Source organism: Cygnus olor, chromosome 7 (genome assembly GCF_009769625.2).
Source record: "Cygnus olor isolate bCygOlo1 chromosome 7, bCygOlo1.pri.v2, whole genome shotgun sequence".
NCBI classification, from domain to species: domain Eukaryota; kingdom Metazoa; phylum Chordata; class Aves; order Anseriformes; family Anatidae; genus Cygnus; species Cygnus olor.
The window spans coordinates 21,501,003-21,526,968 of NC_049175.1; the positions used below are offsets into that span (position 1 = coordinate 21,501,003).

General features: G+C 39.4%; 1 protein-coding gene across 8 annotated transcripts in view; it reads right to left on the minus strand.

Annotated features, from left to right (window-relative positions):
• The window catches only part of EXOC6 (exocyst complex component 6), a 91,609-nt gene that overhangs the window by 63,734 nt on the left and 1,909 nt on the right, over positions 1–25,966 (minus strand). For 6 of the 8 annotated variants that reach the window (XM_040563429.1, XM_040563431.1, XM_040563428.1 and 3 more), the window contains exons 2-5: positions 8,503–8,674; positions 7,141–7,188; positions 6,944–7,034; positions 6,026–6,071 (exon numbers count right to left, since the gene is read on the minus strand). In XM_040563429.1, the coding sequence (XP_040419363.1) occupies positions 6,026–6,071; positions 6,944–7,034; positions 7,141–7,188; positions 8,503–8,674 (357 nt within the window). Of the gene's footprint in view, positions 1–6,025; positions 6,072–6,943; positions 7,035–7,140; positions 7,189–8,502; positions 8,675–25,557; positions 25,942–25,966 lie in introns of those variants that run through there. The other 2 variants (XM_040563433.1, XM_040563432.1) reach the window with 2 other exon arrangements.

Here is a 25,966-nt window from a genome sequence, read left to right on the forward strand (position 1 = left end):
AGAGGAAAGCAGAATATCTGCAATGTCCATTGAAAATGTTCAAGAAAAACTGGAAATGTGTACTTTTTCACTTGTGGTTCTTCTGGATATTACTTTATAGATAGAATAGGTCTTCATGTTCAAACTGAAATAAAATTCAAACTGATGCCTTCCCTTCCGCAGACAAGCAATAGTAAGTTGTTAATAGTTTAGTTGTAACTTAATGGTTCATTCTGAAATAAACACTTTTTTGTTTTTAATTTTCTCAATCAATGCATTTCTAAGCTAAGCTAACAATTCAGCATAGGCAGAGGATGGGAAAAACCTTCTCTTTTATTCTAGAACACAACTGCTTTCAGGAGACTGCAAATAAAGAGGTTTCAAGTGTAAATTAGGTGCTTTTGTTTATTATATGCTTGGTTTATATAAAATATACATAAGGCAACAGGAATGTTGCAGATAAGAATGGGTCTGGGGGTATTATGTGTGGTTTTTTTTTTTTTTTTTTTTTTTTTTTTTAAATAGCAAATGACCAAGAGGGGCCACATGGTGAGATTTCTGGGGAATAAAACCATAATAGCATCAAAATCGTATAAAAGGTTTGTATTTAAATTATACAGATCAGCTTATCAGAACACTGTTAGTACATCTGGAAGGTTTTTGACTGCTGTTTCCAAGATCAGAATTAACATAATCCATTTTAAATCCATTCTAGAGTCGCTTACTAATTATATATATATGGAGCTCAAGACCTTGCCCTTTTAGCATCTGTTCAGATAAAGCACTGAAGTCTTATTAATTTGAAGGTCACTTGCAGGCCAGGATTTAAACTAAAAAGTTTTGCATATCATTTCATGGAATGATGTATTTGTATATTTTCCTTTAAAAACATTCCATAGATTTAACTCAATGCTGAAGATTGCCCATTTAAATATAAATGAGTTAAAGAAGCATTTTCAGTGTTATTTTTGTCATATAAATGTAGCAGTCACCTATCTATTCTTCTGAGCTAATCTTGTAAGAATATGTTTTCCAAAACAAATCTTGTAAGTTTTGAAACTGAAGACAGAAATTTGAAACACAATGGAGGTCATTCAATAAGACTGTACTGAACTGATACATCTCGTCATTACTGCCAGAACACTGTAAAATGGATTGATCAGACCTTTAATAACATCTCCACTATAAAAACGGAAACTTCTAAAATCAGCAAAAAGTGGGACTACAAAACAAACAAATAAAACCAGAAGATTTTTTAACAGTGGAGTGTCATTTGGAGGCAGATATGAGAATTACTGTAACTTACTAAAAAATCTCCAAGTTAAAATAGAGCAGTCAATAACTGACACAGGATGGGAGCAAGATGAATTCAAAGGCTGTGTATTTTATTGAGTAGAAAGCATTTGCACGCAAGTATTTGTGTACAGAAATGTACAGTCATGTAACTAAAACTCCTCATTGAAAAAAAAAAAGATAATCTTGAAATTCTCATTTTAATTTTATTAAGAAACAGAAAGAATTTACTAAGAAAAAAATGTTATCTGAATTGTGTGCTTCCTTCGGAGACAAATACTATATATCCCTCTTATTACATTTCCATTGATTAAACACTCAAAATTTTTTGTTCTCTATCAAAACAAAATAAATTTAAGGGAGTTGATTAGAATTTTTCAATAATAAAAGAAGAGTCAAATTCACACATTGAAAATGCAATTGAAAATATGTCATCTTTCACTATACAAACAACTTTTTTTTATTTCTAGTTGTCTTATAGTTGTCTTTATAATTCAACACCTGATTTTTAAGGTTCTCCAGCATACTAATGTTAACAGTTGTCCAAAGGACTAGCAAATGAGAAGATCAAGGCACCACTATTCTGAAACTTCTGGATAGTGAGTCAAAAGTTCAGTATTTCTGAAAATGATATGGAAGAGTTCCTGTGTGAAAAAAAAAACAAGTTCTATGGAATACCTTTTTTATCCATAATGATGTGGTAGGTGTCCATTCTTTAAAATAGAAATTATCAAACAAATAATGTTGTGAAGATGGTGAGAAAGAAAGCAGCTATCAGCACAGTGACAAATGCCTATTTTTAGGGTGTTTCTTTTGTTGTTGTTATTGTAGTTATTGTTTTGTTTTGCTGTGGGGAAGGGGGTTGCCAAAAGCAGGATGCCACTAGGAAGTATTGATATGCAGTTGGTAAAGTCCAGTGCTTCATTTCGACATCATTCTAAAACAATGCAGAAAATCAAATTGGCATCACTTTTTATCTGCTCTATCTTCCCTTCTCATACAGATATGAGAACCAAGTTATACAAACTATGAAGTTTCCCTATTTGTATTCTCCATGTCTTAACATTTATTTGAATGCATGGAATGTTTATGCAGAGAAAGGTTGCATGACTCTCTTAGTGAGCCTTAGTAACCTAAAAGACTAAATAACTCTGTCTTTTCCACAGTTCAGAAGAAGGTATAGCAAGGTCAGAAAATAAACCCAAGTTTTCCAGGGCAAAAAGCTCAGTCTGAAAGACCATAGTCTTTCTTTAGTCCTTCCCAGAATAGACTGAAGAAGATTCAGCAACAACCTTTGCAGATTTAATCATTTAATTATTTTCATTTTATGTTGGGGGTGTTTATTTGTTTGCTTGTTGTTTTTAGTAATACTGTGAAAGAATTTTTGCAAAAACACCAGTTTTAATGATTCCAATTAGACTGGTCATCCACAATCACTTGAAGCAGCTGGGAGTTCTTTCCAGAGAAACATATCAAAACCCAAACACACAGGCCATGCCAACAGAGCTATATGAAACATGTAATGATCTTATCTCTGACTTAAAACTAAAGGAAGTCCACTAGGTGTTCTGAAGAGCAGTGGAGAAACCACGCCTCCCCCTTGTGCTTCCTTCTCTAAGACTTTAAACCCTCCATAAATCTTTCCAGCCAACTGTGTCTGTTTAGAGCAGATTCCTCAGTTATTTCCTCTCTCAACTATAGTTCTTGTCAACTTGTGTTATGCATGGCTCAGGAAACAGATAAATAGGATACAGAGCCTTTCACCTCTAGGTCATTAGTTCAAACATAGCCCATGTTGGTAGTGACCAGAAGTTGCTACCAATCGATGACTTTTTGGACTCCTCAGTAAAACTTCATTCTGTCTGCATAAAGCAGAATGTGTTCCAGACCCCAAATCCCACATTATCTTAAGAGGTGGCCATCACGGAAAAAATAAATGGAATCCCAATTTTTATCATAAAACAACTATTCCCTGTAATATAGAACATCCACACTTTCTTCTTCCCTTTTTTCAAATATTAGAAAGGCTAGTTTGACTCATAGTGCAAGATTTAAAGACAATGGAATAATGAAATTATATTCTAAAAGGCTCAAACAAACTCAAAAGAAAAGAGGTCTTCCCCTCCCCCCCCCCCTTTTTTTTTTAAACCAATGAAAGCTTTGCTGCATTCACAAAACTTAGTGAAGGCTTATGTGAAAAATTATCTTTGTCCAAAATAAACACTCCTATCATTTTGTTACAACAGGCATTGTGAATGCTCATATTTCTGACTCTTCCAAGAAAGCCTCACAGCAAAACTTAGGAAGGTCAGTTTTGAAATTCCCTGTACCTGTACACATCAGATATGAGATCTTAGCACCGATGCTCTGCATGTCCTTGTCACTGCTGAACCACTTAGTGATAAAGACCAGGACACACTCACCCTTTGGATTTGTTGCCTGGTAAGCCACAAGGAAATTATCATTTGAATTAATTGCAAGTTCTATGAAATATCCACCTATAGGCTGTATCATAGAGAATTGTAAGTCACAGGCAAAGTAGTAACCATAGCGTAGCTAATGAGATATATCCGAGCTGGAGCAGTAGCCTGCAGCAGAGTCTAAACCTTCTGTACTCCATGTGATTTCAAGGCATTGTACATCAAAGCTATGGTATCTCCCCTTTCCCTTAGATCTTTTTATGATATGACAAGGACATGTCCAAATCCCTCAATTCAGTATATCATCATTTGGCTTGCAACATTTAAGATTTCCTGTCTAGCAACTCCTTCCCCAGGAAAATTATGAATGAATCTTTTAAATAATGGAAATTTAGTTTTAAAGAATACTGATGCTTTTTCAGAAAGCCCATCAACCATCAGTGAACTCTAACTACAAAACTATTTTGTAAACATAGAGTGAAAACGTTAAAAGCCATCTGCCATATTATCTCACTGAAGTCATCTCTCCACCATGATGTTAGGAATTATCGTTTCCCTCACAATTTTAAAGCCAGAATGTTGTTTATTTTGCCTGACAGATCAGGGGAATGGTAGAATGTAGACCTTGATCCTAGTATTTCCAAATTTTCAACGTGCAAGAAGCAGCGCATTCTGCAGACCACCTTGCACAAGGCAGCAGGAAGTGGTGCAGCTCAGGCAGCACACCCTGCAGTACATTCTCCGAGCAGACTAGCAGGGGCACCGGACTGTTTACATCCTTTCGCTGAGCTGCTCCAAAAATCACTGCAACGGCATGCTGCCAGCTACTTCAAGCAAATGTCAAGACAGTGTTTTGCTCAAAAGAACTTGTGTATAGTAGTCAAGCTGATGAGATCTCCCACACTGGGTCCTATCCAGCAAGTTTTGATTGTAATGTGATACAGCAAGTGCCATAGCTACTAGGTTCTCCTCAAAGCACTCATATTTCTGGAGAAAACCTCCCAGACAGCATGTGTGTACAAGTGTCACGTAGCACATACATCAATGACGAAGATGCATCAGATTTGCTACAGTGCTGCTGATTAATCTGGTGTGTAGATCTGATCCATTTTGGACATGTCTGCACAGAGGCTTTACAGATGATTTACTCATACACAGAGGCAACTGTTTAGGATATTCAGGTGTCCAGCAGTATGACAAGAGGCCTATCGAGACCACAGAAATCCAGACACACAGTCAAAAAGTACTTCCAGATTACACTGCATACATCTTACTATGCACAGATTGTTCTAAATGGAGACAGGTCCAGACAGAGTTGTTAGCAGGAGCTCCCTGCAGCGGTGCCAGGAGCACACAGAGGCAATGACAATGACCGCAAATCCAGCAGGGAAGAGAAAGAGCAATCAGTGTGACTGAGGCCGCATGAAGCGCACCAAGGGACAAGGTGGCAATGATTCTGTAGAAAGCAGAAAAAGAAGAAGTGGTATTCCTGGGGTGGGCGTGCATGAGGTACAAGGTGGCAGCAGTGGCCCTGTGGGACAGGATGACAGCTGCAGGGAGGCAGGGGCAGCCAAGCAGCTGTGGAGAGAGAACTGGGAATACTGGGGGTACAGCTGCAGCCAGTGGAGCTCGGAGAAAACGGAAAAAGATGACAACAGAGGAAGGAGCAACTGGTGGGGTACCAGTCAAAAAAACATTATAATAGAATTTTATTATAGAATTTTATTTTTCACTATGGTTTTGATTATGTTTGCTTTTTATTTTCTTTTCAACACAGATGAAAAAACACAACACTTTCTGCACTTCTTTCTCATAGTCCTACATACACAAAAGCCTAGCACAGAGATATCAGACAGATCTGAAGAAAGATATATGGAGTAAAATGTCCTTTTTTCTTGAATTATAATTTTGATTTAATATATTATGATAAATTATGCAGATATTAATGTACACTTTAATACTTTGTATTAATGTATTAATGCAAAGATCTTTACTCCCTAACAGTTGTGGTATTCTTGCATTTTAAACTGTTTCAAGTATTAAAAAAATACCTTCTACTTCACATTTTATAAACCTATTTTCATTGCACTTAGTGCTTATTTAACTAAACATTACATTTCGTGGCAATCGTTAAGCTCCCAGAAGTCTTTATATTTAGTATAACATTTGTTCACTTGTATTGACATTCCTGAAACACGGACAAGATGTTATAAAAAAAAGACTACGTACCACACTACAGGACTTAGAAAATTTAGCAAAAACTAGTGTGGACAAGTAATCTACCAGTTTATTTACAAAAGTTGTATTTTTCTAAGAAAAATAAATTCACTCACCTTTTTACATTCATCTGTTCTTTTAATTTGCTGTACATTTCCAGCACTGCATAAAAACAAGCAGATTAACCCATGGATCTTATTGTGGCTTTAGTTAATAAAAAAGGCAACATATACTGTAAAGGACAAAATAAACCACAGAAAAGGATACACTAAATTTGCCTTAGTCGATTCCTACTACGACAGAAATGTAGTAAAACTAGCAAAAAAAAAAAGATTGTAGAAAGCAGCTAAGGCAAAGAAAAAAAGCGCCAACCTCTTAACAGCTTTTAAATGAAAAAACAATTAAGATTAAACAGAATAGTAGACGCTACACTTTGATCATTTGTTCACTTATTATGCACCATAACTTTATATGTATTACAAGTCTATGTACTGTCTTCATTAAATGGCAACACTACCATCTACTGTAATCATAACAAGTCAACAACAAGACTTTATGAAAAGTTCTCAAATCTGTTTTACGCTAACATTACAAACATTATAAAGCTGTGTGTAATCCCACAATATCACCTTTCTAAAACACTTTTCAGAGCCCTTATGCTTTATTAAAATAAAGATTGCAATGACACAGCTAAAAGATGTTCAAATGGAATCACCAGTATTTTTCACAGAATTCAAACAGTAAAAAAAATTAAGCAACAAATTTATTATTTATCATATTAAAAGTATGACTGCATTTAAAGCTGTATGTGGCTACATTGTTTGCATCGTTTATATCTGTCTCAACGTCTTCTCACAAAATGACATAATTACCCTATGTCAAACACTGTAAAGTTGCGGAATCTACATGCAGACAGCTTTCTAAAACCCAGCTAAACTGGACGTTACAAGAACACAACTTAAAAATAAAATTCTTTTGCATTTTGGCTATTGTGACTTACTTTTTGCCATCATATTCAGCTATCTGGCACTCACCTGGAAGACACAACTGTAGTTTTTCCACGACTGTTGTAATATTCCGTTGTTGAACTCTACATCGGATGATTTCCTCTGTTTGGGCTATCACCTTGGAGTGTTGTTTTTTTAAAAGAAAATTACAATTAAATTATGCAAATAAACTTAATTTGATACAAATATTCATAATGCCCATATAGGAAGCACCATTTTCTCACCTCTTTCCCAGCATCCTGAAGCCTTCGGTTGGTATCAGTAACTTGGACCTTAAAAATAATTTCACCTTTGTTAGACAAATATGCATATATTGCCCTGATGTGACTGCTCACCCTTGTAATCAGATCATGCTTCATGAGAAACTTAGAACAAAGAAATGCAAATTCAAATTAACTCTACAGCTTGAACTTGAACTTTTGATCGCAAAGGGCTTTTGTTAACTTCAATTACTTATGACAGTTCTTTCTAACAGATTCTGTGGCAAACTTCTCAAATTTACTTGGGATTTTTGAACTTTCCTTGTTTCTGTAGGTCTGTCAAACAATTCAAATCATTGACCCAATTGACCACTGGTCCCTTTTTGATAACCTCAATGAGCTCTATGGGCCATTCATTGTCTGTAAGAAATGGTGATTGCATTTTATGGTAATTAAACATTCATACTTTGCTGAATGCAAACACTGGGTGGTTGATTAACATCAAACGTGGAAATCTCCAAACCACAGCAACATTTTAATGCTGCAGGTGCAGGCAAAGCTCGACCTCAGATTTTCCCACATAGTAAGTGACTCATTAGGTCATCATAATAAGGAAGCACATTCTAGTTTATTAAAAATCTCATTAATTTCTGAACAAAGATGCTCAATGACCTCATTGACGCTGTATTTGGTCTCTTGTTATCTGAATATCCTTTATATAATGCTCTTCTAATCATAACCTCTGATGAACTATGCTCATTCTGTCTGGTGTGCATATTTTGCTCTCAAAAGTGTAAAGAGAGCTAAAAGGGACGGATCTCATAATTCACTATCCTCCATTCTGATTTGTGAGTAAATCTTAGTTCTCATTTCTAAAGAAAACTGCTAACTCCACCTACTCTCCTACTCATTTCCTGAGTAAATAAAATTTATTTTTCATGAATAATTGCAGCATTCTTATTTTTCTAATCAAGATTTGAATTCTTCTAAGGTCTGACATATAAACACATGATTAGAAAAAGTGGACCTACACAAGAAATACTGGTTTTGCCAATATTTAGCATTTGTTGTTCTTTACCATGTGAGAAAGCCTTTAAGAAATGGCATAAATAATTTTGGTAACATGTTCTGAAAACATACATGAAAAAAAAAACAAACAGAATTGGACCTAATAACATATTCAGCGTTATAAATGTATTACTGGATCAGACAACACAGTCCTTGCCACAAGTCCTAAGTAATCCACTTTAAAAACAAACAAAACTGTTGCAAATGTCAGGGTGTATATGATAGTCAGGAAAATACTATTCTTCAGTAGAAAAGTCAAGTCCCTTTTCCTTGAATTTAAAGACAATGATATGAAACTCTGAAAAACTAGTTCCTTACCTTTAATTTTTCTGCATCAGCCCTAACTTTAAGAAGTTCTGTAATAGCATCCACAAAGCCCTGATGGTGAAAATTGCACATCTTTTCTATCTCCCTGTCATGGTTACGTATGCAGGCGTCTAGTTTTTCCATAAATCTCTGATGTGCATTTGGCTGGTCATCATATACAGACCTGTTAAATACAAATAAGAAAATCAGAGTTTACTTTCCTACCCACCAGTTAAATGTAGATTGCAAGAATCTTTATTGAAATATCTCTAAAATAAACAAAAGCATGCAAACTTGATGTTATGGTACCACCATCTGTGATGCACTCCACCAAAATCAGCATTAAAAAAACAGATAGTGCAAAACTGAGAACTGAATCCAGCCCTTACGACATTAATCCAGGTGCTTAACCAGTTACATCATGGTTGACCTGAGCCTCACTGGTCTGTTGTTTATGCCCTAATGCTCAAATAAGGGTACAAAAGATTCGGTTTCTCTGACCATCACAAATAGCATGGATCGCTTTTCCATCAAATTCCACTATTTCCTAAGTATAAAAAAGTGCAAACATACAAATTTGCTTTTCTAGTATTCCTAACAGCAGTTATCCAGCAGCGCCAGTGTTGGGTGCTCGCAGACAGTGTGACCCAAGCAGTGTGCTGCTGGGGCCAGACGCCCGGCCACCCTGTTCCCCTCCCATCCTCCAGCACCTTCAAAACATGTCCTAAGGCAAAATCATGATATGCAGCCTAAGGCTGCTACCTATATGGGATCTAACTTTCAGGAATGGCTAAAATTATGTATTTTGGTTTATTTTACTAATTGGTTGAGGGCTAAATGTAGAAACCTCAAGTGGGAAATATGACTCCAGAAGTTACCAGTGTAGCTTGTTGAGCTCCATCAGAAATAGAAAGCTGCATGGAAAAATATTCAAGCATGAGAATGAGCAAAGACAACTGTGGGCAATTTAAAGCTTTAGACTTAGTAGAAGAAGCAAAAAAGGGGTATTACAGAGAGCTGCATTGCCTAACCGCAACCCCTAACCCTATACCTAACCCTTCCCCGAGAAGGAACCCTAATACAATTGAACCTGAACACCAAACCATATCCCTAACCCTAACCAAATGCTAACTCAAACACTAACTCCTACCCCTAATCCTAACCCTAACACAAGCACTAACCTAAACACTCACACTAACCCCTAACTTTAACCATAATCCTAATCTGCTACCCTGGAAATCAAAGGCATGAAGTCTCCTAAGAAAGTGAGGAATTCAAAACAAAACAAAAAACAGGAGATTGAAAACCTCAAAATTGCCTTTTTTTTTAGCCTTTATTTTCTCTCCATAATTGCAAAGATTTCTTCATAAATGTGTAAGGCAAAGCCATTTAAAATAAATAAATAAATAGTAATATTAGGGAATAAAACGGGAAAAAAAGGCTGAAGTTCCAATGGTCTCATTGCTGCTTGTGGGAGACTTCAGTCTGAAGTTCAAGAACCAGGCAACAGTAAGCAAAAGCCTCTAAAACTCTCAAGGAGAGGGAAAGGACTTCCCTCCTGGTCTTCTTGCAGAAGTATGACTTCCCACAGTCAAGATCCTCTTTTCTAACGAGACAGCTGGGCTCCACCGTGGTCTGGGGTCATCACCACCTGGTTCAACAAACCTATAGCTGAGTGGCTGGGAAGAACTTGACCTTTCAAGGAAGACTGAAAAGAGACTGTAACTAGATTCTTGATGCTTTTTTAGTTCCTTTTGACCTTGAGCAATATATTGAGAGATGCAATTGAAGTTAGAGAAATAAGAAAGGCAATATGCTGTCTCACGTGGTGAAGGAAGAAAGCCAGCTTCTGAGAGCCTGCTTGCTCTAAATATTTTCTCAGAGTAAAATCCACACAATAAAATATTCCTGTTTGTCTGATAAATCAATCCCTAAAAGCTGCGAGGATTATCCTCCTTTGCTTCTGGTAGGAAAAGAAGGCTAGCACACTGAAAGACAGGCTCTTTCCTCCTAAGAGCACCAGCGGAAAATCCAAAGTTGTTGACCCATGAAATGAATCACAAAGGGAAAAAAAAAATGCCCCTCACCCTTTCCACTGCTGCAGTTTGAAATGACAGCTGGAAGGAGCAAAAGTGTGACAGCCAGCCTCGCTCCCCGAGGTTCCTGGCAGGCTGCCTGACAGGAACACCTCGTGGCTGCTCGGGGCGGCCACGGTGCGAAGGGCTGGGCTGGAAGATGGAAGTGACCCGCACCTGCGGCCTGCTGCTGGCTGGAGGGAGGCAGCAGCCTGGCGGGGGGAGAAAGCTGCAAGACACATGGCAGTGGGTGAGCCCTCACTGGGCAAGCTGATGTTTTGCCTCTGGAGAAATGGGGGGAGACACGTGGACTGCATCGCCTCTAAAGATATGGGAAAGGGGTGAGGAAAAGGTTCAACAAGTGGTGTTGGAGTGCTCCAAAATAGCACAAGCTGGTTACGTGAGCTTTGCTCTGTCTCTGCAAGAAAAGGGTGAGAGGCATTGAAACCTGCAGGGTGGGCAGAGAGGGGCATCTGCCTGCCTGCAGAGCACCATTTCTGGAGAAGAAATAAAAAGACTAAGAGGACCGGAGGCATCAGATAGTGCCCTCACAGACACTGTGTATGCATGAGCTCCCCCAGAATGTGCTAAAGCAGAACAAGCAAAAAGCTCTATTTATTACTGCTGCCTTAAGCCTTTTAAGAGCAGGAGGAGCGTCAAAGTTTAGGTCTCTTTCCAGTGTTCTCAAAAAAAAAAAAAAGGCAAAAAAGAGGTATCATTATCACAAAAATAGGGGACTTCTCTCTAGCACTGTGTACTCACACTCTTCAACATATTTGTAAGTGAAAACAGCAAAACACAGTAGACTAAATATACCTAAAACGAGAACAAGACAGTAAAAAGATGGAGGAAGGGGAACTCCACAGCTGGGTTTGTATCACCAAAGTTTCTGCTTGTGGTGGCAGCAATGCGCTGTCTTTTTGGACTTATTGCCTGGTGACTTTGGGGTATCCAGCAGCTGCAGTGCATAATGTTAATAAATAAAAGGTCAGGGGTATTATCACAATATTTAATTCGAAACCATACATTAAGTGTTTAAAGTCAGGAAACAATATTGATACACTGCCTTAACCACAAGATTACCCTACCTTATTAAAATAAGAGTTACTATTTTATGTTCTACATGATACTGCCTACTGGAAGGATACTAACAAAATTATGATCTAAATGATAATCTGTGATCTAAGCCAATAGTTTGATGGAGCCCCTTAAGATTCACTAATGGTATAAATTCCATATTAATTCCATATGTAAAGAGCTCCACCTTGTGGGAACAGTAACAAATCAACTCTTCAGCACACGAGGGAAAAAAACCCTGAGAATTGCCTACTTTTAAAGAAATAAATCACAGTATTTAGAAGAAATTCACACTTTGTGTCACAACTCCCTGATAACCATGAGAAGTAAGAAAATGAATTAAAACGCTCCCTAACTTTCTCAGTACTCTGCACTCTTAGGACACTATACACATGCTACTTCAGAGGCTTAGAAAGAAGTCTGACCTAAAGCAGCGGTGTTTAAGAAGTATACACGTACTTGAGAGAGCCATGCCACCTCTGGCCATGGACAGAAATTACACTTTTTCTCAAAACTGGAAATAGAACTGAGGAATGCATGCCTGATTTACCTGTTAGGTAACGTCACCCCTACTACAGTGTGGTTCATTTTTGCTCCTGAAGTTTATTTTCTGCACACACGTTTCAAAAATGACCTAGATTTACCTAAATAATTACCTACTTTGAATAATTATTTGAAAATTATGGCACCACAAGCAATCCTAATAATAATTCTGTGCTTTTCTGTTCAACTCTCAAGCAGAGAAATCACCATGTGAATTTGGGCAATGCACAAGCTGCCAGGACAGGGCAGGTGCTACCCTCACTCTCAGCAGATGGGGCAAGCTGGGCACCCAGAAAGAGCACAAGCAGAGGCGAAGGATGTTCCTCTGTTAATGAGTGTAGCAGGTTATTTGTTCCCAGAACTCTGTCTATAGACAGAGATTATTTCTGACTCATCCCAACAACTGGACAATATGAGTCATATCTATTTTGCTACAGGTAAATACAAGGTACTGCAGAAAGTACTCAAGAGATGGAAAAAAAAAAAAAAGAATAATAAACCAGGGAAAGACAGATCTGGAAAGCAGCTTAACAAAATTTGGTTTAAAATATTATATCTAGGTAGAGCTTAGTACAGTGTAGTAGTAAAGCTTACTTTAATAGTTCAATGCTCACAAAGATTAAAAAAATATGCAAAGAGGGAGAAAGATATCTCTCTCCCTCACTGGCTCCATGTTATTGCAATAGGGTTATTTTTGCCCAGGTCTTTTCTTACCAGCTAGACTGAAGGGAGAAAGATGAGCATAAACATATTTGAACGCAGGTCTCAATAAATAAATGATGGAAAAAATTCAGATATGCAACCATTTACTATTAAAGAAAATCAAACAAGGTTACTGGACACCTTAATAATAACCATAAAACAACTTACTAATTTTATTTTCAAACTGAAGCACACTATGAAAAATATGTAATTTAGTACGTCATTATTATTTTTTTTTTGTTTACCTGCAAAAATCTACAGCAACACCAGAGGGCACCATTCCACACAAAAATACCATCTGCTGAGTAAGCAAAAAGGCCAATCTCCAGAGAGCTAAAATTCAGCAAAGAACTATAAAATCCAACCTGCCATGAATTCCACCTGACCCTTTATAATAAATAATCCTCATATTATCTGTTCCATTATAATGACAATTTCCATCATATGCGTTGTCACTCTGAGCTGCTATCACAGATCTCTTCACAGATGGTTACAGAACAGCTTCAAAAACCCATTTCGGCTATAGATGCATATAGATCATTTCTGTGGAGGCAGCCAGGATGTGAGCCATTAAATGTCCAACTGCAAGGTGGATTAAAAGAAGGTCAGCATTTCACTAATGCGGCGGAAAAAAAAAGAAAGCTAGAGGCCAAAGAAAAATCATAATTAATTTAATACATTAACTGAGCTAGTGAAAAGGCAGACAAATAGACTAGTAAGTGTAAAGGGAGAGGAGATTAAAAGTATTTCTGAGAGTTCAGCCAATACACCTAATTTCCTTTTCACCCCTCACCATCAGTCTTCATGTCTACGCCATCTTTCTACTAGAAAACGAAGATAATCTGAAACCTGAACACAGCTTCCACTGTCATCTACCTGGTAGGAGTTCAGCTTGCAAGAGTGAATTGCAAGAGTAATCAGAATGAGAAAGCAAGTAGTTTTGTCCTTTACATCTATGGCAATTAAAAACTTTAAAATGGTAGCCAGAACTGCTCCGCTACTCAGTCTTCAGGCAAAAATGATCTTGAAAAGGAAAAACAAGCTAACCAAAAAAAAAAAAAAAAAAAAAAAAAACACAACACACTGAGAAGAAGTTCCAGTCATTCATAAGCAAATCATGATTCAGAAGACAATGTGACTTCCTGATTGGTGGTAAATAATTGTCTATGAAAAATCATTATTAACAGAGTCTACTAGACAAACAACATCCACCTTGGGTTACAAAATTTAAAAAAAAAAAAAAGCATTATTTCTTCAAGTTTTGTGGGGTTTTTTTTGTTTGCTGGTTGGTTGGTTGGCTTTAAATAGATAATGATTTGATTTTTAATTATAACCTATATTCAGGAGAAAGATCTTTGAGCTTATGCAGCATTACCGGAAGTTTTTCGAGTGCACAATTCTCTTTGTAGTAATGAAATTATTTATAATAACATGCTCTAACGGCAGCAAAGATTCTCAAAAGAGATGGTTTATTTAAATAATAGCAAAAACAGATGTCAGAAAAGAGAGAAAATCCCACCTATCTTTTTACAGGACAAATTATAGACTATGAAAATGTATGGATGACTTCGATGGGCAACAGAGCTCTGGGAGCAAACCGAAGGCCGAAACACATCTGCACTCATTACAAGTGCTCAAGTATGAAATGCATTGGGACTCTCAAATATTTTCAGTTCTTATTTTGACCCTACAACCCGCCCACGCCGACAGAAACGTGATGCTCACTTCTCCATCCATCATTGCAAGCTGAAATACCCAGGCCAGCAGTTAGCAGCACAGAAAAAACAACAGGTCTGTTTCTCCAGACACCAAGTTTTCTGCACTCCATTTCTGTACCATTCAGTTTTATGGTGGTGAAGATGCCAACTGAAAATAATTCATAAAGTTGGGTTAAACGTGAGGAGCAGGGCTTAAGCAGAGAAAGATGTGACTGAAGTTCCCTCCCCGGCAGGGACAGTAGGGCAGCTCAGAAGGCAGCAGCCCCTCACCGATGACGTGCCTCCTTCCACCATTTTCACACACCCCCAGCCCATCCCGTCCTGTCCCATTTCTGGGAAGAATTGCAGGTTCCCCACCCCTGCCTGCATTGCCACAAAGTCTTTCATTTCCTGATTACACAAGACACACGAAGCAGTTAAAAACCATATACACACATTCCTTTCTGTGTACTGATAACCATTAAGTAGGTGCTACATCCCCGTGAGTGCTGTGACAATAGTGGGAATTACACACATCTGCACAATAGGCATACACATTTGACAGGGAACATAATCATGCAACTTCTAGAACTGCAAAGGATGCAACAGAAAAATGTTCATTTGTAAAGCTTCAGACTTACAAGTGTAGGGGAAAAATAAATTTTGAACCGATCAAAGTGAGTAGTTACACCAAGTCACACACCAAAAACAAAAAAAAAAAAACAGCCCTCAAATGAACAAACTGTGCTTGTGAAAAATCATGCTTTTAGAATGAATATCTTGCTACCAAAGCTAATTTTGAATGGAGGCCAGATAAGTTCCCAACTAACTCCCACATACACATTGCAAGAGGCATTCAAGTAGATGAGAAAGAGAGAAATTGAATAAAGATACATAATAATACTTAAAAGTCAAATTTGCATGATGAGTTCAGTGGAATCTATGAAAGTGCAAAAAACTGACCATGCAAATTAAGATTCTGCCCTTAGAATAGAACTGTCATTTTGACTCTAACCATGGCATCCCTAAACACGATATTGTATCACATATTCAATTTAAGCTGCAATTTCACAGGAAACACTGCAGAAATTTCCTTTGTCCTGCAGTATACAAAGATATTTTCTGTTTACACAAACTGCAAACTTTGTATGGATTTTTCCATGGAGTAATTTCATATAGGTTGTTGCATACACCCTTAAAAAGCTTTATAAAATAATGTCCAGGTGTTTCCTGTAATTCAACTAGAGTTATGGTAATAAGCACATTTCTTAAAACCTAAGCAGACTTTCTATGCCAGACACTACCTAGGGTCCAGTTCTGCCATCCTTATTTATAACTACCTCTCACCACTGTATTTAAAAGATCACGTTACGTGCCAGAACAATGCACAACCAAAGCTATGGCCTAATCAGAGAAAAGATTTTATTAATCTTAGCTTAGCTGGTATGCTTTACTTGCCTGGTTTTCCTGTATGTGCAGTTTCTGTGAATTGTTCTCACTAATAGTATCCTGTTTCTATGAGCAGGAAAGGGCTGAGTACAGTTTGTTAGTTAACATTACTTCCTATAACCAGGGTCCATATTCTGTAGTAGCAACACTACAGCAGTCATTGTTCATTCTGGATAAGCAATGTAGCACGCTGATGGCTGTTAATGGACATCCTCTGCAGTGAAACATGAACTGATAATCAGCAAACCCAGATTTGCAATAGACTTCCTCCTTCCTGTTTTTACACTGCTGACCAAGGAGATGCCTCTTCCTGCTAAGCCTTTGTGCTACTTACTGATGTATGAAGCAAGAAACTGAAAAACAAGTGCTGTACTATTTTTTTCCAAATTTGTGCTGTAATAGTAGATTAAAAAACAGCAAAGAAAGTGCCAGCCCCACTCGCTTTGGTAACAGCTATTGACACATAACAAAATGCCAAGTCTGGCCATCTGTTTCATGTGCCTAAACGAATACAGCAGACATAGGTGGAACCAATGCTATTTCATAGAAAATAAAATAGGCAACTCAAGTCCATAAAGCAATATTCTTATTTTCCCTTCTTACTTCCCCAGACTGTAACATAAATTGTTCCATTTTAGGAGCAAACGGAGATTCATCTAGAAATGAAAATTTGAACTTCTAAGTTGTTTTTGAAGATCTGATCAGACTTCTATTCTGTACGGTCCAAAAATAGTTAGCCATCTATTACAATCTATAGCTAATCTGCTTTCTTTATCTGGGACACTTTAGACATAACCTTCAAGATAAATACATACCAATTGTTTCTGTACAGCCCTCATGAGCTATATGAAGGTTCAACAGAACATTTAAGGTAACAAAGGCCCACGGACATAACTAAGATGTCTAGGTTATTTATTTCAATTGGCTTTGTATACCAACACCACACAGATTTAAATATATTATTTTAGGAATCAAGAAGTTTCAGATTCAATAAAATATCCAATAATTGAAGTTTTACACACAAATGGGTTAAGAATGTATTATTTTCAGTACAGACAAAACCAGGTAACTCTCTAAGGCTGCGTTCTTCCTATAAACATAAAATGATTTCTTCTCATACAAATCCAGTTTGTACTATATATTCTTGTCTCCCAGGATCACTGAAGAAAATTGAAAATGACTTTTAAGAAGTCTCAGTTTAATTCAAAAGCCCAACTAAAACTAACAGTTTCTCTCTGTTGAGTAGTAAGTAAAAGCATGTGTTAACTGACTTGTACTAGTATTTGTTAACTTACTCCAATACTCCATCTGCTTGATAAACAGACTAAATGGCAGAAAAAACTGTCCATTCCTTTGATGGCGCTGACAACTCACTGATGACACATTTCAAAAGGAGGGAGTGCATATTGGCTACCTGCTTACAATTCCTTAAGGTTATAAAACAAAACAAACATAATGTAAAATAACTATGTTAACTTTAGGTTGAAATTAACCTAAAACAAAACTGAAAAGAAAACACTGCCTCACTGATATCAGTGGGGTAAAGGTAGTTCAAAGGCACCCTGAGCATAAGGAAGTTGGCAAACTGTGAAAGTCCCAGAGACAGCTGCTACCAACAGAAACATCCAATGTTCTGTAACATAAAGGAGAATAGAGGGTATTAATATTCAAGTATGTGATACTTGAAAGTGCAAACACTTCTTTTTGAAGCTGAAGTGTCCCAAGAGTATCCCCCTAGATATATGTACTACAGCATATGCATTCTTAGTTTTGTATTGCTCTGATTCATGGGACAACTGCAAGAATTACACTCACTTGTAGTTTTGCAAGTAAATTACTTTATCTGAGACAGCGAAAATCCCACTCAGTTTTAGAGCTGAACACCCTTCTTAAAATCTGATGCTATGAACAGGGGAAAGAAGAAAAGAAAAGTCCCTGTCCTTGCCCTCTCTGCAAGCTCCCAGTACAGAATTGTTCAAAGACATCTTTTAGGTCCTCTGTGTCAAACCCAAGTCTTCCCACCAGCGCTGATGCACTCCAAAACCTGCTTCTTTCCTTCTTAACACCTCCATCAGCGATTAAGTTCCCTGCCAGTTTGGTATGACCGGCAAAGGCTGAGGCACAGCCAGCTTCCAGCACAGATCATTAACTCCTTCCCGTACAGGACACAACTGGCCAGGCATACAAGCAATTCCTTAGCAGACACGGACAAGATGAGGAAAAGATGCGTTGCTGAGATGAACACCTGAAGATGAACATTAAATTGAACATGATGTCATTGTTTTACCAAGGTCTGTGGTGACAGGGATTAGGCTTGGGCATTTCATCCACCGTCAGATAACAGCCAGAAAGACTGGCAACAGCTGGGTTTTTTAACTAGCCATAGCAAGCCCTTAAGTAAGATAAAATCTAATTTGATTGCTTGATGCTGATGCAAAACTAGCTTGATGTTTTTGAACAAGTTAGCACTGAATATTTTACTACAGCCCATAGAAATAGTTTCCTATTTGCAAATCTACCCTTGGCATTATTTAAGAAAGACCAGTCCTCACAGATTTTTACAAACTTCTTTTAGTAGTATAATCCATAAAACACAACATGACAAAACTCGCTTAACTGCAGTTGCTCTAACTTCTAAGTGAAAATGGTCTAGAACTTACCGGTCAAAAATAGGCTTATGTTTAATTGAATTATGCTAGCACTCCTCAGGTAGACATCTGTATTGAGGAAATTGCAAAGTCACAGATCAATGGTTCAGAAATGCACACAGAAAGCTAGGGTACAGCATATGCCACTGGCTTCTGGGGAAAAAAAAATGCAGGTAAGTACCCACATGACCGACATTTGTGCAGGACGTAAAATTAATGCATTTCCTATGCATAGTACAGGTCTAAAATCTGTGTCTAAAGACCTCAGCTTGAGGAATATGAAGAAACTACATGAATAACAGCTGGCTTTCCTGAACGTACCTGATATCACAGCAAGTAAGCCATTTGTATGATGGGAAGGTTACATTTAGATGCAACACAATGATACAAACTACATCAACTGCCTAGTAAGTACACCATTCTGGATCTCTCAGTAGATGATGCCTTTATTTTAAAAGCTTTCATGTATTTTGAAACATGTCTCCTAAACATGGGAACAATTTCAAGCTCTTTGGTAACGCTCATGAAATTGCAGAGAGCTATGTCAGAAGTATTCTCCAAACAGGTTACTAGTTAGGTTAAAGCTTCATTTGGCAGTTGTCCATTTGGAAACCACTGCAAGAAATGAGTCAGAAGCTGATGCATAAACATTTAAAAAGATCAAGATAGCCTGACTTGCAGACATTTTTCATGACAGACTTAATCAGCATCAACCCTAAAGATTTTTGTAAAAATGCAATGCAACGCAAGGCAGATATTACCCACAAACAGTTTCAGCCTTTGTAAAAAGTGAAGTACTGTGCTGAAACTTGCAACAATGGAAGCGAATCCTCACCTTCTTCTAAGATCTTTTTTTGCCACCAGTGGCAAATCTGAAGAATTTCTGAAATATCAGGCTAGCTTACAGAAAAAAAATAAAAATAAAAAAATGCAGTACTGCCACTGAATAAATAAATGCCAAATTAATTAGCCTACAGCATACAGTATTCTCATGCTGTTTTGACTCTAAATAGTGGGCTAGTGATAAAAAAAAATATATATTGTTCCCTTATAAAAATATACACAGCGATAGACTTGTTCACATAGACAGTGGTTTTATCTGACTCTTGCCTTTCAATTTGAATATTTGGAATATCATCAAATCCTGCACCAAGTGACAAAACCTGCAACAGGCTACAAGCAAGCTACCAGTTTTTCAGGATACACTGTTCTCAATGAGCAGGCTATTCTCCCTGCTCTATAGCACCCAGTTGCAACATACAAGATAGCTATTATAATAAAGATAAATCGATGTATACATATACATCAGAGAACATCCTATGACCTGATTCAGAAATCCCCACAGCTGACACAGAAGGAATTGCTAGTTCCTTTGGGCTACTGTATAACTTCATTCTGAAGAGGAATGAAACAAATTAACCAGAAAACCCAGCACAATTTGAAGACAGACTATTAACAAAGTTACAGAGTGACTTTTGAACCATAAAAATATCTTATAATATTCTGAAATATTAATTATCATATTATTTGAAATTGAAATATATAATTAAACCACTTAAGTTCTGTTTCAAAACAAAGGATACAGAGATCATTGACCAATATGTTTGCTCTGCCTTTAAAAGAAGACTAAGCTATTGGCAAAGAACAGATGTGAATTGCTGCCTCGTAGTCCAAAAACAAAATTATGAGGACACGGAAAAATGCCTTTAGATAATCATACCTGACAAATATGACCACAAGGCAAAAATGAGGGCAACCACATTTTGCCACTGGATAACCACATCACAAATCCCAGCAGTCCGTAGGCAAGCACTCAGAAAAAATATTTCCCAGCCTGCAACTGTGCTGATGTTGTTCTGTCTTCCCACATCTAGAAATATCATTCATACTGCCTATGCTACTGCTAACTGTACTGCTAAAGACACACAGTCACATAACAAAACTATACCTACCAGTAAATCATGTACACTCTCAGTAAATCATGTCGAGGCTTCAGAGCATCCTGTCATACTCTAGAAAGTATTTAGGCACTTCATTTACTTGGCTTTGGACAGGCCCCTCAACGGATAAAGTAATACCTCTGAAATACAAATTACAGACCCCAGTCTGGGCAAAGTCTCTGCAATTGCACTGTGTACCATAACTTAGTAACAGCAGCAGAATTAGTTTCTCTCCATATTTCTACCTCTAAATTTTCTTAGAAATCTTGATCAAGGAAAGACAAAACAGTCTTGCTTGCACCACTTTGTTACTCTTGCTTTCTCGATTTATTCCTCTAACAATGTCTGACTGCCTTACTGGAGCACGCTTTTTTTTGCTTTAGCTTTCCTGCAAAACAAAAACAGAAGTTCAGGATGAGTAATTTTTTTCATCAATGGCTTCTAACACTCCACCCATATTCTTTTACGAAACTCACAAGAAATCTACATTCTACCACCAAACTCTGTTCAACCCATTTAAAAAAAAAAAAAAAAGGCAGCACCAGCAGAAGTGATTTTGCTTTGCAGCTAGGCAGCTCCATTGCCTTTATCAGAGCAAGGCAGCGTTACATCTGTGGAAGGTCACCACAGCCTCTTGCATCACCAGGCAGAAAAGCAGCAATGTAACGGCTGTGTCAGTGCCGTGCCTGGAGCCTCAGATAACATGCCGGCAATGTCTTCCTACGAAGCCCCCCAATAACTCAGTCAAGAAGTTTCATGGTCAGCACAATTTACAGCAACTGAGAAGACCTACTGAGGCAACAGCTTTGTGATGATGGATTTCAGGAAGAGGGCGAGAGAAAAGTTGCTTGCAAGCATTTTTACACTGACTTAGGAGGAGTACTTCTGAGCTGCAATTATGGGTGAAAGCCACAGAGAACATCCTGCTTACATCCCATATAGCAAAGACATAGCACCTCCTTACCAACTTCACCTTATCTACAAAATTCCCATCACTGATTCCCCTGTAATTTTTAATTTTTATTTTATTTTACTTTTGCATTAGTTGTTTAGCCTATTGATTGCAAGTCTGGAGGTATTCCCTTGACAGGCTGTACATAGGGCTCCCAGAACACCACAAACTCAGTGATGCGAAGGTCACGAGATGAAAAAATAAGCCTGCTCTCTGCTTATGCTAGACATTGCCAAGCTAGAGTTTAAGAGTTAATTCATACAGTTTTTAGAAAAGGACTTTGAAATATTACACATTACCACAAGCTGAAAAAGACTCTTCAGTACAGCACATCAGGACATTGCTGGAACAGCATCTTCTTCTCTGTTTGACCTTTGTGGACCTACATATCACTAACCAGCAGATAAGGTCAGTTATTTTCTTCTGAATAGAATTTATCTTATTAGTTACCCTGGCACGTCCAACAGAGTGTTCAAGAAGTATGAAGACACTCAAAAATTAGCTGTTGAAATTTTAATATGTATTTCTATGAAGTTCAATAAGGGCCTGAAACTTTTTTGTTATTAACTTTTTGATATTTTTTGAGGAGAATAGGGATATTGCTTTTCACCGTGTTTTTCACCTTTTCCTTTGTAAAGATCGAATATTCACTGACATCTCTTCTCTTCCTGGTTTTGCAAAGCCCAACAGTATGTATAAGAAATGAATTACAAGATATTAACACATTATATAAAAATGTGAGAGTGACAAGCCTTTAACAGGTGTTGTCATTAACCACGTTTAGTTAGCCATTAAAGCTAGAAAGATGTTAAGATGTTGATAAAACAGTCACAGAGTCTGCGGGAGGAAAAAAAAATCCTGGCCTGCTATATACACAGTTTACCTATTTAATGAAAAGTATGTTGTACAGTTGATTTACATCTCATTTGTAAGGACTCTGTGTGCGCCACTATATTTAGAGATGCAAGTTAAGTACCAGCAATTTGAAAGCTGTAAGTTCATCCACTTAATCCTTAAAAGAAGTAAAAATCAAATACAATCTCTGCGTTTTATATTTAAGAAAGTTGCACAATTTTTAGGAGTTAATGCTCCTAAATAGTAAGTAATCCCAGCTCTCCCAGCTGTCCCTTTGCTCCTTCAGTGAAGGACCTGTGTTTCCCATTCCTGTGCATGTGTGCATCTCAGTACTATAAATCACCTGCAGGATCAATGTTCCTTATCTGTCAGTAACACATAAAACACCCTCAGCAATAGATACATCAATACCCTACGCACAAGTGCTGCTGCTGTTCCAGCAGGACACGAAACGCTACGCTAGCAGAGACATCTACACCAAGCTAGCAAACAAAACACTGAAGAAAAATAGGAGCAGAAGCACGTTTCCATGGAACCCACATATGGCCCACAAAAAAAAAAGAAAAAAAAATTACACTTCCTCGTAAAACATTAGGAAGATATTAAGATTGCAATAGGAACAATTCAGGATAAGTCAGATCTTGCACATCCTATGATCTTCAGCATTAAGTATTACCTCACGCTGCTTATCCAAAGTGCTCACCTCTTTTGTTCTGCTATTTTAAAATGTATGTTGGTGCTCCATTTCATGTCACAATGCTATAAATATTCTCCCAGCATTACAGACCAAAGATTACTAAAATGTTCCATTTCATACAATGAAACGAACATAACTTCAGTCATTACGTGACACAACTGGTATGAATGAATTCCATGACTGGAAATCAATGGATCGCTTGATGTGGTAGGCTTAGGCAACTGCACGTGGAATTACTAAACTCATTTCTCTGGTTTATATTGTTTAACAAGTAAAAGCTGTATCTTGTGCAGAAAATAATGCTCTATTTTATGTTCAAGCTTTTGTTTATTGAAACAGATCTTGAAATTAGAATTGAGATTTCAGACTTTTCAGTTTCACACAGCAACTCACAAATTTTAACAAACAGCTGAACAGACAGTTTTGATTTTAAACATTTCTCTTTCTATAAAAAAGCAGAATATTTCCGTGATGTCAGCTGGACTTCTTTCAAAACACTCAGCCAGATGTAAATGTTCTTTAGCTTGATTTATGGGTTTGTAAATAAGCACTAGCTGCTAAATCAGACCAACGTGCACTTTTCTAAAAATTCTGAAAGTCACCAATGCAAAGCTACATTTCTGAAAAGCCAGTAAGATAACAAGGTATATTTATATCTATATGCACATATTATATGTATATATAAATAAAGATAAACAGGAAGAACAGGAGCACGTTAAAAAATCACGGATCTAAATATTTATATTTATAAAAACTTGAACAATATTTCAGATGCATAACACAAAATAAGAGATTCATATCGTCCCTTCCCCATTTCATGTCTCTCCCCTATCCATGCTTGTGGTTCCCAAATGTGCCTTCTTCCACTGTTCAGCCCGATTCTCTGTATGTCCTTTGCATAAGGACATATAGCACATCTGATATAAGCTCTGTATTGGAGATTGTAGTGAAACTGCAATTACATTTAATATTTTGTTGCTAAGGTTTTTTTTGTTTTGGTGTGGGTTTTTTTTGCAGACATCAGCTTCAGTGTGCCTGGGCTTGTTAGCTCAAACATGGCTAGATTGCCTTCAGGGCCAACTCAAGTCTGAGAACATCTCGGCTGCTGTCTCTCAGCCTGAGCTCACAGACGAAGCTCCATGTGACGCACAGCTTCAGTGCCCCACGTGCACCCCCTGTACTGGCTGCATTGAAGCAACAGTAAGGGGAGACCAGAGCATCTCTGGTGATGTCTGGTCTGCTCCACCACGCTCCCCAGCTGGGCTGCTCAGGGGCTGACTAGCCCCGGCCCCGCATCAGTTCCCTGACCGCAAACTCCCCTGGACCCCTCATTGCTGGAGGAACTGCTGCAGACAGGCCACAACATCATTCACTGTGAAGCGCAAAATGACCCGTTTCATGGGCAATGGACATTTTCCTTCCGTAAGTCCTCCACAAAGGTTTCCCCAGCCTCCCACCCCATGTCTGCCCTCTCCTGCACTCTCCAGTACACGCTCTCCAGGGAGAATCAGCAACATGTGCTCTCCGCCCTGCGCACGCTGACACCACAAACCGCTTTTTCCAGTTCCCTGCGCACAAGATCTCCATATCTTTCCAAAGAGATAATGTGTAAACTTGCAGCCATCTCTTCCTTGTTTGGCTGGTGTCCGGGCTCTTTCATTTCAGAGGACTCTGACCAGCGGGCTGCCAGAGCAGCTGCGGGGTGAAAACCCCTGTGCCCCCTACACCTTCCCCATACCCTGCTTCACTCCCTCCAGGCCTGGCACTGGCAAGCTTCTCTCACCACAGGACAGAGCTAAACCTCTTCCTCGGCACGCATCCCACGCCATTTGCCAGTGTGATATCGAAAAGGGACAAGCCATCGAGGTCGTGGCACTCAGAAAGCGCTCTGGACGCTGTCAAATCCCCAGGACGCGGAAACTGTCCGGGGTGGCAGATTTCAGGCGGCGGTTTCCGTCTGCGCCGAATTAGAAAGGGCTGCACACAGACAGAGGCGCCTCGCAGCAACGAAGCCACCACCCAAACCGAGGGCTCGGCCCGGCTCCCAGCGCAGACCCGCACACAGAGGAGCGCCTCCCTGCCCCGGGAGCCCCCAGCCCACAGCGGGGCCGCCCCAGCCCCAGCCCCTGCCAGAGACACCGGCCGGGGGCGGGGGCACGGCGGCCGCCTCGGCCCTACCCGCCGCCCTCCTGTCAGCGCAGCCCGCCCGGGGCCGCCCGCGGCCGCCCCAGCGCCGCTCCCTGCCCGCGCCGCGGCCCCCTCGTCCTGAGCCGCCGCTCTCGGCGGAGGCGCTGCGGGCAGCCTCGCGGGGTCTCTGGGGAGGAGCTGTCAGAGCCGGGCCGCGCCGGGCCGGGCCGTGGCTCGCCGGGCGGTGTGGGGCGAGCAGAGGGCCCTCGACCGGCGGCGTTGCCGCGGCTTCTGCCGCCCCTCACCTCAGGGTGGGTCCCACGCAGGCCGTGTCGGTGCTCTCGATCTCCTGAAGGATCCGATCATGCTCGGGGAGGCTGTCCGCCATCTTGGATGGGAGGGACCCACCGGCCGCGGCGCTGCGGGAGGCGCTGGGGAGGGACCGAGGGCGGAGGCGGCCGCGGAGCGCGGCGCGGGGCACCGGCAGCCGCGACCCGCCTCCTGCTCCCCGCCGTCCGGCACGGTTCCTCGGTGCCCTGCAGCCCTCGTCAGGGGAAGGGCTCTGCCGAGGGCGCCCTCGGAGTCTGGCAGAGCCCCCCCGTCCCCCGGGCTCGCCCGGCGGTGCTGCGCGGCTCAGACCTCCGCCCCGCCGCAGCCCCTCACGGAGGGACCTGCCTAAGGGCTCTGCCTCGCCAGGAGCTGCCCTCGCTGTGC